The 17,783-nt window shown below is 49.8% G+C and overlaps 1 protein-coding gene across 3 annotated transcripts in view; it reads left to right on the top strand.

Annotated features, from left to right (window-relative positions):
- Positions 1-5,178: 5,178 nt before the first annotated feature.
- Positions 5,179-17,783, top strand: part of HTT (huntingtin) — a 125,501-nt gene continuing 112,896 nt past the window's right edge. For 2 of the 3 annotated variants that reach the window (XM_070790927.1, XM_019963246.2), the window contains exon 1: positions 5,181-5,537. In XM_070790927.1, coding sequence (XP_070647028.1) covers positions 5,335-5,537 — 203 coding nt within the window. In that variant the 5' untranslated portion in view covers positions 5,181-5,334. Of the gene's footprint in view, positions 5,538-17,783 lie in introns of all 3 variants that reach the window. The other variant, XR_011567014.1, reaches the window with a different exon arrangement.

Below are 17,783 nucleotides of genomic sequence, written 5' to 3'. Positions count from 1 at the left end.
CAAGGGGGAAACTTGCAAAGCTTAACAGTTCTGGTGGGAAACTAGAACTGGACACGACACAGCATACTTTCAAAAGATAAATTCGAGGGGGCTTCCCTGGTGGCTCAGTGGTTACAAATCCTCCTGCAACGTAGGAGATGCAGTTTCGATCCCTGGGTCGGGAAGATCCCGTGGAGAAGGAAATGACAAGCCACTCCAGTATCCTTGCCTGGGCGATTCCCATGGACGGAGGAGTCTGGCAGGCTACAGTTCATGGGGTTGCAAAGAGTCAGACACGGGTGAGCCCACTGAGCACAAGAAGAAAGCGACCCTGCGGTAGAAGCCCAGAGATGCCAGCAGGAGTGAAGAGTGATGAAAGTGGCACATCTGGCAGCCAGTGTAAACACGAGCTGACTGTTCAGACGGCAGTGACCATGTCCGTGTCTTTTGCAACGTGTGTATTTACATAGAATTAAAATACGTGGCAATAATACTCTCTAAAGTGGGAGAGGAGCCCCTGGGCTGGGGGGAGATGGGTGGGGGACCACTAAGGCGCCATCAGGAGCTGCCAGTCCGCTCGCTCCCCGAAGTCCTGACTCTGCTTCACGGTTTCCTTTTCTGGCCCAAGGCCCCACCCACAGTGAGCTGCTCCCTGGTTTTGCAATTCCGGCAGGTGCCAGCCCCCCAGCTGAAGTGTACCCCATTTGTGGGGAAGTGTTGGGCTTGTTTACTTCTCCTTTTTTTCCTGGGCAGAATCGGTCACAAGTGTGTTGGTACCCTTTCGTTTTCAGTTCTTCACCCAAACCACCTCTTTTACATGGTTTTTCCCCTGAATTTCCCTGGTGGCTCAGAGGGTAAAGTGTCTGCCTACAATGCGGGAGACCCGAGTTTGATCCCTGGGTCGGGAAGATCCCCTGGAGAAGGAAATGACACCCGACTCCAGTACTCTTGCCTGGAAAATCCCATGGACGGAGGAGCCCGGTAGGCTATAGTCCATGGGGTCACAAAGAGTTGGACACGACTGAGCGACTTCACTTCACTTCCCCTGAGTAGTACACACTCATTGCTAAAGATTTGAAGAATACAGAAATGCAGCTACATTAAGATATAGATCTCCTGTAATTGCCATGCTTGGAGTCACTGTTACGGACTTGGTGATCAGCTCTCTTTTTTTCTTTTTTTAAAAAAAAAACAACATTATTTATTTGGCTGCTCTGGTTCTTCGTTGTGGCACGTGGAACCTTTCGTTGTGGTTCTAGTTTCCTGGCCACGGATTGAACCCAGCCTCCCTACACTGGGAGCACCGAGTGTCAGCCACTGGACCACCAGGGAAGTCCCCAATCAGGTCTCTGTCTATGTACGTGTGTGTTGCTTTTCTTTAAAAAGGGGGGGAGGGGGATCACGCTATGCACAGGAGCGTAACCTGCTAGTACACTGCACACCTTTCTGTGCCAGGAATGCTCTTCTAAAGCAAGATCTGGACAACTGCAGTTTTGTCATATGGATATGTTTTGCTTAAGTCAGCCAATCTCTTTCTGTCCTGCATTTGCTTCTTTTTTTGTCCTAAATGTTGCTATAATAAGTGACCATCCTGACACATCTGTGATTCTCTTTTGAGGATAAATTACTCGGAGTATATTTGCTGTTCAGAGGCATTGTCCATCTTAAGGCTTTGGAATTGCTTTTCAGTTGCTAAGTCGTGTCCAACTTTTTGCGACCCCATGCTCTGCAGCACGCCAGGCTTCCCAGTCCTTCACTATCTCCCAGAGTTTCCTGAAATTCATGTCTCCTGAGTTGGTGATGCCATCCAACCACCTCATCCTCTGTCACCCCCTTCTCCTGTCCTCAGTCTTTCCCAGCATCAGGGCCTTTTCCAGTGAGTCAGCTCTTCACATCAGGTAGCCAAAGTATTGGAGCTTCAGCTTCAGCATCAGTCCTTCCAATGAATATTCAGGACTGATTTCCTTGAGGATGGACTGGTTTGATCTCCTTGCAGTCCGAGGGACTCTCAAGAGTCTTCTCCAGCAGCACAGTTTGAAAGCATCAGTTGTTTTGCTCTCAGCCACTTTTATGGTCCAGCTCTCAGGCTTTGGCGACAACAGGCCAAATTGCCTCCCCAGCTGTGTCATCTTTGATTACTCTGGGACTATGCCACACTTTCCCCTGGTTTAAAAAAAAAAAATCTGCCTTCTTGACAGTTCCTTTTAACAGGCTTTCCAGTAAGATTTCTTATCAGGATTATAGTAAATTCTCGGCGGGTGAGATTTTTTTTTTTTTGGATGTGGACCAGCTTTAATATCTTTACTCAATTTGTTAATACAACATTGGTTCTGTTGTTTATGTTCTGGTTTTTGGCCATGAGGCAGGTGGGATCTTAGTTTCCAGACCAGGGGTCAAACCCACACCCCATGCATTGGAAGGTGAAGGCCCCTGGACCAGCAGGGGAGCCTCTGCAGAGGCTGAGTTGTGTCCCCTGGAAATTCACACATTGTGTCCTAACCCCCAGAACCTCAGAATGTGACTGTAGCTGGAAAAAGGGTCTTTAATGGTGTGATTAAGATAAAATGCAGAGAAGGCGATGGCACCCCACTCCAGTACTCTTGCCTGGAAAATGCAAGAGTCCTCCCATGGATGGAGGAGCCTGGTGGGATGCCGTCTATGGGGTCGAACAGAGTCGGACGCGACTGAAGCGAGTTAGCAGCAGCAGCAGCAGCAGCAAGATAAAATGAGGTCGTGATGGTGGGCCCTAATCCAATAATGACCATTGTCTTTACAAGAAAAGAGGATTAGGATCCAGACACCATGAAAGGGGGCTTCCCAGGTGACTCAGCCGTAAAGAATCTGCCAATGCAGGAGACATAGGTTTGATGCTTAAGTCGGGAAGATCCCCTGGAGAAGGAAATGGCAGCCTACTCCAGTATTCTTGCTTGGAAAATCCCATGGACAGAGGAGCCTGCTGGGCTACGGTTTGTGAAGTCTCAAAAGAGTCGGACAGGACTCAGCGACTAAACAATAAAAACAACAACGCATAGAAGGAAGAACACGTGAGGACGCAGGGAGAAGACGGCCATCTACACAGCAAGGAGAGAGGCCTTGAAGGAGCTAGCCTGCTCACACCTTGGAGTTCAGCCTCCTCCAGGACAGTGAGAAGGTAAATTCCTGCTGTTGGAGCCTCCCAGTCTGTGGGGCTTTGTTATAGCAGCCCCAGCAAACGAATACACTTGTCTGTTGCCAGTTACATGGTGGCTCAACCACGTAGGATGTCATAGTTGTCGTGGTCAGGACTCTGGGCACAGCTTAACGAGGTCCTTCACTCCCTGGTCTGAAAGCCTGCCTTCGAGTACCATCTGCCTCACCTGAGAGCTGGACGGGGCAGGGATCTGCCTCTAAGCTCCTGTGATGCTGGCAGGATTTAGTCCTGTCTGGGCTGCTGGCCACCTGGGCCTTCCACCATGGCAGCAGGCTTCAAGAACATGTGCAAGCTGAGGGTATGGACCACCAGCTGGAGGGAAGGCTCAGTCCTCTGTAAGGCAAATCCAGGGACACCACCTTTGCCCATCACACTGTTAGAGGTGTCAGTGAAAATTCAATTAAGTTTAAAAAGAATTTTATTCAAGCTAGGGGATATATGTATACCTATGGCTAATTCATGTTGAGGTCTGACAGAAAACAACACAATTCTGTAAAGCAATAATCCTTCAATTAACATTTTTTTTTAACTTGAAAAAAAATAAAGTGAAGATTATAACTCAGGAGACAAACTCTCAGAAGCTTTGAGAGAGCCTGTTAAAAGCCCAAGGCACAATCCTATACAGTTTTGAGACAAAGGATCATGCATCGAAGTTCACTAAGGATACAGGAAAACTACAAACTGAGCAGTAAGTCATTACGACCCCCTACAGAGCTGGGAAAGAATGCTAATCTTGTAAGAAATTGCACTGCTAGGTCAGAAGGAAGGAAGGTTGATCTCTGCAGGCCAGGCGGCTCTCCTGTCTTTGAGGAGGTCTGGTTAATGGGTAAGGCAGACAGCACAGAGAACTTTGTGTTTAGCTTTTTTTGTCGGACCTTAATACGTAAACTTTAATCAGAAGCAAGCCACCAGTGACAGCCCACACTCAGGGTGCTGCCAACCACAGTATCTGACCGCCTGGAGCCCAGCCACTGTGCCGGTCCTGTGGACAAGGGCTGTTATTATATACATACCATCAGGGGACCGGGACCCCAAGGCTGGCGGCATGTTTCTCTGAGGTCCTTGCCCTGAAGGGGGCCGTTCCCGTTCCCCTGGGGACAAGGTTTCCTGTGGCAGTGCTGGGTTTCCACTCACCTGGCTGCTTTGGGAAAACAGGCTCTGAAATCAGGTGGAGATGTGGCTTGTGGCCCAGAACAGGGGACTTCTCCTGGGGGTCACCCACGTGCCACTCCTCTGCTTGCTCAGGGCCCCCCTCCAGGTGGTGAGGCTCTGGAGCCCCGGGCCGGCCCACGCAGCCGGCCTCGGCCGAGGAGCGGGACACCCTCCTCCTGGGTCTGGCGGTCCTGCCGGTGGGGGACCTCTGGGGCCAAAGCTGCTTCTCGCTATACCAGCCACGGACTCTCGGGGCAGCAGGCGCAGACCAGGCAGGTTCTGACCAGCCGTGCCAGCCCCAGGCCCCTTGGTTCTTCCTCGGGCTGCGCAGTGACCCTCCAGGGATGTGCTCTCCTCCGGGGACCACACCTGGGCTCCACCTGAGAGTGCCCTGGCTCCGCCGGGGCGCACCTCTCCCCCCTCCCTCCTCTGCAGGGCTGTCCCGTGAGCTCTCCCTCCGCCCGGGACGCTGAGTGGGCAGGCTCCCTCGCAGGGTCTCCGGCTCCGAGCTCGTGGCCGGCCTGCTCTGCCACCCGCGAGCGTCATCCGGGGGCTGCTCTCCCAGCGGGTTCTTCGTCAGCGAGGCGGAGGCTCACAACCGCCGCGCCCCGCCGCGCCCCGCCCTGTCGCCCCGCTCCTCCACGCCGCGCCCCGCCCCCTCCGGGCCGCGCCCCTCGTTCTCTCCTGGGAGGAGCGCACCGACGTTCGTGGCCTCGGCGGCTCCAGGAGGCGAGACGGCGGGCGCGGAGAGCCGCGCGGGCGCCACGTCTGGCCATTGGTGGAGGCTTCCGCCTTCGGCTGTCAATCCCGTCGGCTTGGCCCCGCCCCGCCCGACGGCGGAGCGTCGCGGGGCGTAAGGCCGAGGGGGCTGCCGGGACAGACCCAAGATGGCCGAGCGCCTGGGTTCCGTTCCTGCCCTCGGCCTCGAGCCTCATTCATTGCCGCGCTGCTGAGCGGAGCCGCGAGCCAGCCCGAGGGCTCCGGGCGCTGTCCCCGCGGGGCGGCAGGCCGCCATGGCGACCCTGGAAAAGCTGATGAAGGCCTTCGAGTCCCTCAAATCCTTCCAGCAGCAGCAGCAGCAGCAGCAGCAGCCTCCGCCGCCGCCTCAGCCGCCTCAACCCCCTCAGCCGCCGCCGCAGGCGCAGCCGCCGCCTCAGCCGCCCCCGCCGCCGCCGCCGCTTGGCCCTGCCGCGGCCGAGGAGCCGCTGCACCGACCGTGAGTGCTGACCCGCCGCAGCTCGGCCCCAGCCCTCCCCGGCCTTCGCCAGCCTCCCGCTGAGGCACGGAGGCGGCCCCGGCCCTCTGCCCGCCCGGCTGCCCACTTTGGGGAGGAACCGGGGTTGCGTTGTGAGCAGGACTCGGCCGCGCCGAGGCCGCGTCCAACCGCCCCCCCTCCTCCTGCTCTGAGGGGAGCAGGGGTGCGTCTGGGCGCTCCGCGAGGAGCCGGGAATTTGGAGCCAGAGTGATGCGGGGACAGTGGTGACCTCATGCCTGGGGACGTCGGACTGGAGGGCGGGGGAGCGCGCGCGGTCCAATGGGGAGTCTCTGGCGGGGCCCCCTTTAAACAGCCTGGGAGTCAGTCGGGCCCGTCTTCTCGCAGCCTCAGGGCTTTTCGTTTAGTTAGGGGGTCGCAGCAGAAGAATGAAGTGTCGGGAAGAGACCGGCTTGTCTCAGTTCTAGTCGGTCTGCAGGCCCCTTAAATGAGCGGTGGTCGCCCCGTAAGTGTGAACTTAGCCTAGATGGTTGATATTAACGTACGAGAAACAGTAACACGGACTTCAATACTGGGAAGAGTGGATTGAAGTTTATTGTTTGCAATTGGAAATAAATCGCGGCTTGCTAAGGGAGAGGTTAATCGCCGGGGCGAGTGATGTGCGTCTCACGTGCATCGCAGTCTCGCTGGCCAGAACCTGGATGGGTGTCTCCGGACAGTCTCCTGTCGCAGACATCCTGGTACTGTTCGGTGCTTGTGCTAGGGAAATTTTCGAAACAGAAGAAGAGAGGCCATTTGATGTCACCTTCTTACAGAGCCCGAGTGCTTTCCCCTGAAGTCTTGGGTCTTCCGCAGAGGTTAGGGTGTGCCCTTCAGGTCTTTCTTTCATGTGCGGGCATTTTATTTCTCATCTGGATTTGTACAAGAGGGCATTTAATGAGGGCAGTTTTCGGGAAGCAGCCCCTTGAAGAAGTTCACCTTAATGTTAAGGTGGATTCATTTTTAGTCATGTTTTCATCTTTGTTTCTGACATAATTCCTTGCTGTGTCTCGAGGTTTAATCAGGAAATGAGTATTTGGAGAGTCATTTTGGCTTATCTGTTAAAATGTAACAGTAAAGCGCTTTTTCTGCTAAAAGGTGAAAAACCTGTTTGGATACTTTGAGAAAAAAGAAAATCTAACAACTTGACTTTTCTCTGCAGCAAATAACTTATAACCATGACCCATTCCAGACTTAGCGTAGTTCTTCTCTGTGGAGGTAGAAGTCAGAGAAGTTCACGCATCTTGGCATCTCTTGGATCTTGTGTACAAACAGGAAGCACTAGGCAGGGCTCTGGTTGGGAAGGAAGGTCTTATTGCCATCCCTGTCTGCTGTTCTAGCACTTGGTCAGTCTAAAATCATGTGTTCTGTTTCTTATGCTGTTTTGACAGAACCTGAATATGGTGTCTTCTTCAAAATACGGATGTGAAGAGGTTTCTTTCTTAAGCCAGCTTGACAAAGTAGATGTTTCATTACTTTATTGTAAGGAAATGTATGATTGACTTATTTTTAAAATGTAGTCTGTCATCTTTGCATAAACAATACATTAACATGATACAAATTCCAAAATCTCAGACAGGTAATTAACATGTCTCTCCCGTTCCTTTCTCCTGAGTACCTAACTGCGTTCCCAGAGGCAAGCACTGTTACACTTCTTCCTTGTGTATCCCACCTGGTATTACTTGTGTGTGTATATATATATGGATAGACTTTAAAATTTTTAAAAACAAAAATACTTCAGAATAGCAACTTTGAAAGGTTCTTAGCATGCTCTGAAATCAACTGCATTTGGCTTAATTATAGTTATAAAATACATAAATGTATTTTTATGTACTTTGCTGTTGAGAAAGCAAATATTCATTGATTTTGAGTAACAAACTCCCTGCTTACAAATTTGGATCTTAACATGTCTCTTCATATGTTTAAGCTGAAAAATCCCTTCCCCAAAATAAGATTGGCCAAAAGCAATGAGAAAGTAACTGTTCTGTTTTTATGGTTCTTGCTGCCTGTGGAACTGTAGTGTCACCAGCTGAGTGTGGGCTCCGATTAAGGATCTGCGTGCCTGCTCTGGGCTCAGCGTATGGTATGCAGGGTTCTGCGAGGTGCTGGCTGCAGTCTCTAGAAGGCTGGCGTGCAGGGGAGTGCCAGAGCTCGGCAGGGTCCTCACTGCAATTATGAGGCAGTTGGCATTGGCCTTTGGCACTTTTTCACTCTCCTTCATATTCCCTCCTAGATTTTCCCTGACTTAATTATTTGCTGAACGTCTAACGAGTGCCAGCCAGTATCCTAAATAGGTGCAGTGCTACGGCCTTGAACAGATAAAGCTCTGCCCTCATGAAGCTTACATTTTAGTGAGGGGCACAGACTGTAAACAGGGTGCCTAAGTTAAACACACAGCATGTTAGCGGCAAGTGGAGGAGGAATGGCAGCAAAGCGGGGAAGGGAGGCAGTGACGGTTTTCAGATAGGATGTCCAGGGAAGGCCAATGAGTCGGTGGCTTTTGAGTAAAGACCAGGCCCAGGGAGCAGGTCCAGACTCCCGAAGAGGACTCTCGAGGTGGTGGGTGTGGCCTGTTGAATTCGGGAGAGGAGACTTCGTGGGAGCTGAGGTCCGAGAGAGAGAGTGCCTCGCCAGATCAGTAATCCCTTCCAGATGGAATAAAGACAGTGACATTTATTCTAAGTGAGGTGGGAAGGATTTGAGTTCCGTTTTAAAATGAATACTGGCTGAGAGCCGAGTTGACGGACAGCCTGGGCAGCAGCAGGAAGCCAGTTAGGAAGTTGGTGGCGTGATCAGGTGCGAGATGATGGTGAGTTCTGTCGGCAGCGGCAAGCTGGGAAGTGGCTGAATTTTGGAGGTGAAACCAACAGGACTTGTTCTTCTCTGCTGAGCATGGTCTAGCCATAGTTGGTGTTATCGTTCAGGGTTCCATGCAACTGCAAATAGCAGAGAACTCTTCTGCAGTTACGTAAACAGGTCAGAATTTATTATGAGACAAAAAGACGTCCGTGTGAGGAAGTTCCACAGTGATTGGTGCCCAGCTTTGTTTTTTGTACTTGTAAGTCCCTGTTCTCATTCTTTCCCATTTTTTAAGTTGAATTATTGTCTTTTTATTGTTGAATTGTGACAGTTCTTCATAATATTCTTGGTACTAGACCCTTATCAGATACACAGTTTGTGAAATTATGCTCCCTCTCTTGGGTTGTCTCTTCACTTTTTTTCCCTGCACTGCACGGCTTGTGGGGTCTCAGTTCCCTGACCAGGGACAGAACCCAGGCCCACGACGGTGGAAAGAGTGGAGTCCAACCACTGGACCGCCAGGGAAGTTCCCCCTAGACAGTCTTTTCTAAAAAATATTTTTAAGATTCATTTATTTTTGGCCGTGGTGGGTCTTTGTTGCTGCATCCGGGCTTTTCTCCAGTTGCAGTGAGTGGGGCCTATGCTTACTTGCGGTGTACGGGCTTTAGTGGTTGTGGTCCATGGGCTTAGTTGCTCCAAGGTGTGTGGGATCTTCCCAAGCCAGGGATTGAACTGGTGTCCTTTGCGTTACAAGGCAGATTTTTAACCACTGGACCTCCAGGGAAGGTGTCCCCCCCCCGCCCCATACAGTCTTGATTTCTGTTAATTTTTATCCCAATTTCAAGTGAAGTGTGAGTCCTCAACTTTATTCCTTCTCAAGATAGTTTTGGCTACTCTGGGCCCCTTGCATTTCCATTTAAACTATAAGAGCAGATTGTCCGTTTCAGTGAGGAAGCCAGCCAGGATTCTCTGATGGGGATTGCCTGGATCAACTCGGAGAGTATCGGCGTCTCATCAACATGAAGTCTTCTGGTTCCTGAACACTGGCCCACGCTTTGTGCACGTGGTCAGACAGTCAGTGTTTCAGGCTTTGTGAGCACACCTCTAGCTGCCGTTCGGCTCTGCCACTGTGGGTCAGAGCAGCCTGATGCTGCAGGCAAAAGAGCAAGTGCGCCTCTGTGCCAGGGAAAGTTTGTTAATGACGTGGAACTTTGAATTTTGTGTGTAACTTTCCCATGTCATAGAAGACTACTCTTTGATGTGGTTTTTTTTTTTTTTTTTTTGTCAACCATTAAAAAGTGTAAGAACACTTCTTAGACTGTCCAGGACAGGCAGGCTCTGGTTTGCCCCCCACCCCGGATCAGATATGCTGAGACCGCTTTGGGGAAGCATTGCTTCTTCAGTTGGTTTTTCTTAACTAGCTTAAAAAATTATAAAAATTGTACGCCTACATTGTAACAGCATCTTCAGCTAGCACAGAAGATGACAAGCAAGACTTCCTCCCTGGCTGTCCTAGCCTTATTCTCTAAGAATAACAAGTAAGCTTCTTTTGTTTTCTCTGGCGTTTTAGTGCATGTACAAGTCGTTTTTTTTTTTTTTTTTTTGCTCACACTATATTTTTTCATTTAGCAATATATTGAAGATGTTGTTTCGTTGCAGTACATATAATTCTTACTGGCTGGCTATGCAATGCTGTGGAATTTCTTTGTAAAAGAGGACTCACAGAGGTTTCAAGGCAGAGGTCTTTCCAGAGCCGTCCACATTCAGAGGCCCCACCCCATTACCTCTGGTCCCTGAACGTGAGCCCGCCACTCAGTAAACCACAGACAAGACTTGCCACGGATTCTTGCTGCTCAGCGTGTGGTTTCAGGGCCAGCAATTTGGTATCACTTGGGAGGGTATAAGAAGTACAGGATCTCTGCCCAACCTTAGACCTGCAGAGTCACGAGTCTGCATTTTAACAAGGTTTGTGAGCAGTTTTTGTGCACGTAAGGCTTGAGAAGCTCTGCTGTAGATGATCAGGCCCTATCTTTCTGATGTTATAATATGTGTGAATCACAATAAACTATGGAAAATTCTGAAAGAGATGGGCATACCAGACCACCTGACCTGCCTCTTGAGAAACCTATATGCAGGTCAGGAAGCAACAGTTAGAACTGGACATGGAACAACAGACTGGTTCCAAATAGGAAAAGGAGTACGTCAAGGCTGTATATTGTCACCCTGCTTATTTAACTTACATGCAGAGTACATCATGAGAAATGCTGGGCTGGATGAAGCACAAGCTGGAATCAAGATTGCCGGGAGAAATATCAATAACCTCAGATATGCAGATGACACCACCCTTATGGCAGAAAGTGAAGAGGAACTAAAGAGCCTCTTGATGAAAGTAAAAGAGGAGAGTGAAAAAGTTGGCTTAAAGCTCAACATTCAGAAAACTAAGATCATGGCGTCCGGTCCCATCACTTCATGGGAAATAGATGGGGAAACAGTGGCTGACTTTATTTTTCTGGGCTCCAAAATCACTGCAGATGGTGATTGCAGCCATGAAATTAAAAGACACTTACTCCTTGGAAGGAAAGTTATGACCAACCTAGACAACATATTGAAAAGCAGAGACATTACTTTATCAACAAAGTCTGTCTAGTCAAGGCTGTGGTTTTTCCAGTGGTCGTGTATGGATGTGAGAGTTGGACTATAAAGAAAGAATTGAACATCGAAGAATTGATGCTTTTGAATTGTGGTGTTGGAGAAAACTCTTGAGAGTCCCTTGGACTGCGAGGAGATCCAACCAGTCCATCCTAAAGGAGATCAGTCCTGGGTGTTCATTGGAAGGACTGATGCTGAGGCTGAAACTCCAATATTTTGGCCACCTGATGCGAAGAGCTGACTCATTGGAAAAGACCCTGATGCTGGGAAAGATTGAAGGCAGGAGGAGAAAGGGATGACAGAGGATGAGATGGTTGGATGGCATCACCGACTCAATGGGCATGGGTTTGGGTGGACTCTGGGCGTTGGTGATGGACAGGGAGGCCTGGAGTGCTGCGGTTCATGGCGTCACAAAGAGTTGGACACGACTGAGCAACTGAACTGAACTGAATGTAGCAATGCCGTCTGCATTTGGGAGGGAAGACTTGAGGCGCTCACGATGCAGCTGTGGCTGAGGCGATGTTGTTTCTCTGTCCTAGGCCGTGGAGCGTTTGTGTGGCTCTAAGTAGGTTGTAACACTGCCAAAGGAGCTGTGGTGGCATTAAGAGCCCCGGCTGCTGGGAACGGGGCCTTAAGTGGGGCCTGGACGGGTGACCCGGAAGAACTGCTTTCGGCCAGGTGCCTGCCGTGTGCCAGGGCCCTCTGCCCTTGGGTTACAGCGGTGAACAAGGGCTGGTGATAAATCCTGTGGAGAAAAATGAAACAGAATTCGGGAGGGTGGTGCTATGGGGTATGGTTTAGGGTGTGAGGCCCACTGAGAAGGCGCCTCTGAAGCGGAGGGAGTGAGCGGGCCGCGTGGGTGTCTGAAGGAGGAGCGTGAGGAGGCCAGGAGGGGAGGTGAGGGGCAGCCCTGGACGGCCTCGTGCCCCAGTCTGAGGACTTTGGATATTCCCCTGCCCAGATGCACACTTGTGTTGTCAAACAAGTGATGTAATTTGTGATGCTCAGCCAACGCCAGATGCTGGTGCGAAAGAAACTGGGTCACTTCATCATCGCTGGCGGGACTTCGAAAGGAGAGAGCTGCTCTGTTTATGGCAGTTTCTTACAGAACCGAACTCTCAATTACTACATGATCTGGCTGTAGCACTCCTGGAGGTTTATCCCAGAGAAGTGGGAACGTATGTTTATGTGAATCTGTACACAAGTGTTTGTAGCAGCTTTACTCATAGTAGCTCCAAACTAGAGTCCAGTTAGATGTCTTTCAACAGGTGATTGGTTAGACTGCTGAGCAGTAGGAAAAGGAACAAGCTCCTGATAACACACGCAGCCGCTAAGGTGACTCTTAAGGAGATTGTGCTAGTGGAAACAGCCATTCCCCAAAGGTGACACACTGTTTGGGAAGTGGAAGCGTCAGTCGCTCAGTCGTGTCCGACTCTTTGCGACCCCGTGGACTGTACTGTCCGTGGGATTCTCCAGCTCAGAATACTGGAGTGGGTAGCCTTTCCCTTCTCCAGGGGGTCTTCCCAACCCAGGGATGGAACCCAGGTCTCCCGCATTGCAGGCGGATTCTTCACCAGCTCAGCCACCAGGGCAGCCCTATGTACTGTCTGGTTCTACTTCTATGAAGTCTTTGAAATGACACAGTTGTAGGAGTGGAGAACAGATGAGTGGTTGCCAGGGGGAGGGGAGGGCAGAGGGCGAGGGAGTGGGCGTGGTTCTGAAGGGCAGTTCAGGGATCCCCATGGCGATGGGAGTGTCCCCTCTCATGACCGGTGGCAGAGACACGAAAATGTACACATCTGAGAAGCTGTGTAGAGCCACATAGATTCACACAGACGAGTAAAACCGGAAATCTGAAGGTCAGTGGCACTGTTCCGTAGCACTGTTCTGGCTGTGATTGCTTTGGAAAATGTTCCCCTTGGGGGAAACTGGGGGAACTGTACCCTGAATTTCGTTTATTTCTTATGATAGCACATGAATCTGCAATTACCTCATTAAAAGCTTTAACGATAAAGGCCACCCAGGTGGACAAGGGAGTAGGCGTGAGAGAGGCTGTGGAAGGAATGGAAGCTGGTTGGAAGCAATCAGATCAGCTGAGAGGCTGCTACGGGGCTCAGAGCCCGAGCTGGGATGGCTGGCGCCCGGCAGGCGGCAGCGCTGGGGGGGTCGGCAGTGCTGGGGGGGTAGTGGTTTTTCGTACGATCATAAGGTCTGCAACCATCGCTCCTGTCTCATTTCTGGGACATTGCGTCACCCAGAAAGAAAGCCGTCTCTACAGCAGTCAGTCCCCGCCCCCTCTGCCTCCCCCAGCCCTGGCAACCCCCGATCTGCTTCTGTCTCTAGGGCACTGCCAGTTCTGGATGTTTTTTATGAACAGAATCATTCATGTCGGGCCTTTGTGTCAGATTTTATTCACTTAGTGTAACAGATTGGACTTTGAACTGCACTTTCTTCTATAGTATTCAGTTAAATCACTAGTAAGAAAGGCATTAATAGCTTTTTTCTAAGGTATAGACTGTGTAGTGGGGAACCATCAGGCCTTGCTTTCCCTAACCAAACAGGACTTTTTTTTTGGCCACACCACACAACTTGAGGAATCTTAGCTCCCCAACTAGGGACCGAGCCTGGGCCCTTGCCATTTGTGAAAACGCCGAATCCTAACCACTGGGCTGCCAGAGAATCCCCTCATCCAGTACTTTATTTTGAAATTATGTCTGAAACATAATTCCAAAGTGACTTAGGCATTTCTGTTCCTCCTCTGAGGAAAGAGGATCTCTCCAAAGGAGTTCCAATCTGCTAGGAACACTCTCACATTAGTCTAGTACTTGGCTAAACTTAAAGAGCCGCTGATGTGGAATCGGCAGACCTGGCTGGCTGCCCCGCCCCTTACTGCCGCGCTCCTGCCACGGGGCCACCTCTGGGCCTCAGTTCTGCGTCCTGTGTGGGGCGTGCAGACCCTGACTCGGGATGTGTGTGTGAAAGGACCCGTGAGCATGAACAGCAAGGTTCGAGGTGAGTGGTTGTCTTCAGTTCCTGGGGTGGTCCAGGTCTTCTCTTGCACACCCTCAACCTGGAATCAAATTTTCCACGTTTCATCTTAAAATAACATAATTCTAAACATGTGAATTTGGATGAGAGGGCTTGAATTCCTGTTTTCAGAATTATTTCTTAGATAATCCGTTTGATTGTACCGTGCTGTACTAGGGCTTCCCTGGTAGCTCAGATGGTAAAGAATCTGCCAGTAATGTGGGAGACCCAAGTTCGATCCCTGAGTCGTGACGATCCCCTGGTGAAGGGAATGGGAGCCCACTCTAATGTTGCTGCCTGGAGAAGTCCCATGGATAGAGGAGCCTGGCGGGCTACAGTGCACCGGGTCGCAAAGAGTCGGATGCGACTGAGTGACTTAACACTCTCACTTACTATGATCTGGAGACCTTGATTTTCATAGGTCCCTCCTTACAGATGACAACCACAATGGTGTGGTCACTCACCTCGGGCCAGACATCCTGGGGTGTGAAGTCAGTGGGCGTTAGGACACATCACTACGAACACAGCTAGTGGAGCTGATGGAATTCCAGCTGAGATATTTGAAATCCTAAAAGATGATGCTGTTTAAGTGCTGCACTCAATATGCCAGCAAATTTGGAAAACTCAGCAGTGGCCACAGACTGGAAAAGGTCAGGTTTTTTTCCAGTCCCAAAGAAAGGCAATGCCAGAGAATGCTCATCCTACTGCACAGTTGCACTCATCTCACACGCTAGCAAGGTAATGCTCAAAATCCTTCAAGCTGGGCTTCAGCAGTACGTAGACTGAGAACTTCCAGGTGTACAAGGTGGATTTAGAAAAGGCAGAGGAACCAGAGATCAAATTGCCAACATTTGTTGGATCATAGAGAAAGCAAGGGAATTCTAAGAAAAAAATCTGCTTCGTTGGCTATACTAAAGCCTTTGATTGTGTGGATCACAACAAACTGTGGAAAATCCTTAAAGAGATAGGAATACCAGACCACCTGACCTGCCTTCTGAGAAACCTGTGTGCAGGTCAAGAAGCAACAGTTAGAACTGGACATGGAACAATGGACTGGTTCAAAATTGGGAAGGGAGTACGTCAAGGCTGTATATTGTCACTCTGCTTATTTAACTTGTATGCAGAGTGCATCATGCGAAATGCCAGGCTGGATGAATCACAAACTGGAATCAAGATTGCAGGGAGAAATACCAGCAATCTCAGATATACAGATTGATACCACCCTAAGGGCTTCCCTGGTGGCTCAGCTGGTTAAGAATCCGCCTGCAGTGCGGGAGACCTGGGTTCCATCCCTGGGTTGGGAAGATCCCCTGGAGAAGGGAAAGGCTACCCACTTCAGTATTCTGGCCTGGAGGATTCCATGGACTGTATAATCCATGGGGTCGTAAAGAGTCAGACATGACTGAGCGACTTTCACGCAACACTCTAATGGCAGAAGACGAAGAGGAACTAGAGTCTTGTGATGAGGGTAAAAGAGGAGAGTGAAAAAGCTGGTTTAAAACTCAACATTCAGAAAACTAAGATCATGGCATCTGGTCCCATCACTTCTTGGCAAATAGATGGGGAAACAATGGAAACAGTGACAGACTATATTTTCTTGGGCTCTAAAATCACTGCAGATGGTAACTGAAGCCACAAAATTAAAAGATGCTTGCTCCTTGAAAGAAAAGCTATGAAAAACCTAGACAGTGTGTCAAAAATCAGAGACATTACTTTGCCGACAAAGGTCCGTCTAGTCAAAGCTATGGTTTCTCCAGTAGTTGTGTGGATGTGAGAGCTGGACCATAAAGAAGGCTGAGAGCAGAAGAATTGATGCTTTTGAACTGTGGTGCTGGAGAAGACTCTTGAGAGTCCCTTGGACTGCAGGGAGATCAAACAGTCAATCCTAAAGGAAATCAACCCTGAATATTCATTGGAAGGACTGATGCTGAAGCTGAAGCTCCAATAGTTTGGCCACCTGATGTGAAGAGCTGACTTACTGGAAAAGATCCTAATGCCGGGAAGGATTGAGGATGAGATGGTTGGATGGCATCACCAACTCAGTGGACATGAGTTTGAGCAAACTCCAGATCATAAAAGACAGAGAAGTCTGGCATGCTGCAGTCCATGGGGTCGTAAAGAGTCAGATGTAACTTAGTGACTGAACGACACCCACCACCTTGCAGATGGTGTTTATGTACAGGTTGCATCATTACCAAGTTAGAGGGGATGACAGTGGTTTGTTTTGATTTTGAAGGTGGAGTTTATAAAAAAATGATTGAAAAGTCAGGACAGTTCTTACCCTGTTTTTCCAGTTCTCACCTTGTTCGTCCAGTTCCTGCCGAGATCAGGGCAGTTCCATTTCAATTGCTTTGATTTCCATACTTACACCTTCCGTAGAAGCAGTCAGTTTGACATGTCAGTTCAACAGTTGAATCTAATTAAATCTCATGGGGGAATGAAATCGTTGTAGTTTTCTTAAACCGCCAAGTTGTTTATTGGACAGAATAAGATGGGAAGGAGGTGTTTCAGGCAGGCACCAGGGAGGTATTTCCAGGGGCCAGAGCTCCCTGCAGGCTCCAGTACTGACCTGGGAAAGCTGGCTGAGACCAGGCCGCCCTGGGCCTGGTTAGGCCGCCTGGTGTTTGCACCATGGGGGATTGTTCGTTGCTTTTGCAGCTGTGTTGCTGCCCTGACATCCTTCAGGGTATGGTATTGGATGGATTTTTTTTTTTTTTTTTCAGTTTTCTGATATTTTTGGCTAACGTCTCTATGTTGGGGTGTCTGAGGATGAAGTCTGGTCTTCAGACTTTAAAATATCCACTTTAAAATGTGGGTATTCTTCAGTGTGATAAAAGGCAATTTTGTTGGATAATTCTTTATGTAGCAATCAGATGGTTTGTTTTTATGCTCCTCACCCAAGATAGGTGCGTCCGTGCGCGCTCAGTTGTGTCCGACTCTTCGTGACCCCACGGACTGTAGCCCCCCAGGCTCCTCTGTCCATGGAGTTATCTAGGCGAAAATACTGGAGTGGTTGTCATTTCCTCCTCCAGGGGATCTTCTCTCCCCAGGGATCAGACCACACCTCTTGCTTCTCCTGCGTTAATAGGCGGATTCTTTACCACTAGCACCACCTAGTAATTATTGTTTGAATTTTAATATAAGATCAGTAACCACTGAAGACCGTCCATCTGTCTACCTGAAGGATTTTATTATTTTAGAACTACCTGTTGAGTGCAGAAAAGACTAGAATTCAATCAGAGCAAATGTTTTCCCCCTCAAATCTGTGTGGATTGCTGGGAAGTGATTTTGGATGAGTTCGAAGAGATCTGAAACGTGTGCTTTCTTCGTAGCTGACCGTGATGGGACGTGTACTCACTCTTTCTGGCAGGAAAGTTGTGACAGTTAGGGTCACAGGCGGGCGGTCACTGACGTCTTGGTCACACCTGTGGGCTGCAGCTCAGACTCCACAAGCTGCTCGAGCTCGGTCCTGTGGGACTGCTCCTCGTGGTCTTTTTTTAAGCTTTGCTGTTTCTACTTCTCTTCCCACCTCTTGGTTTTGGAACTCCAGTTTAACGTAATTATCAGTTATCTTCCGAGTCCTGTTTGTAAGACCGACTCAAGACTTTTGAGTCAGTTTTACTGTGCATTTAACCTACTCTTTGGGCTTCCCTGTGGCCGAGCTGGTAAAGAATCTGCCTGCAGTGCGGGAGACCTGGGTTCGATCCCTGGGTTGGGAAGATCCCCTGGAGAAGG

This window comes from Bos indicus, chromosome 6, assembly GCF_029378745.1.
Source record: "Bos indicus isolate NIAB-ARS_2022 breed Sahiwal x Tharparkar chromosome 6, NIAB-ARS_B.indTharparkar_mat_pri_1.0, whole genome shotgun sequence".
Lineage (NCBI taxonomy): Eukaryota > Metazoa > Chordata > Mammalia > Artiodactyla > Bovidae > Bos > Bos indicus.
Note: the sequence above shows the minus strand (reverse complement) of the source record. Positions and strands in the feature narration are given on the sequence as shown.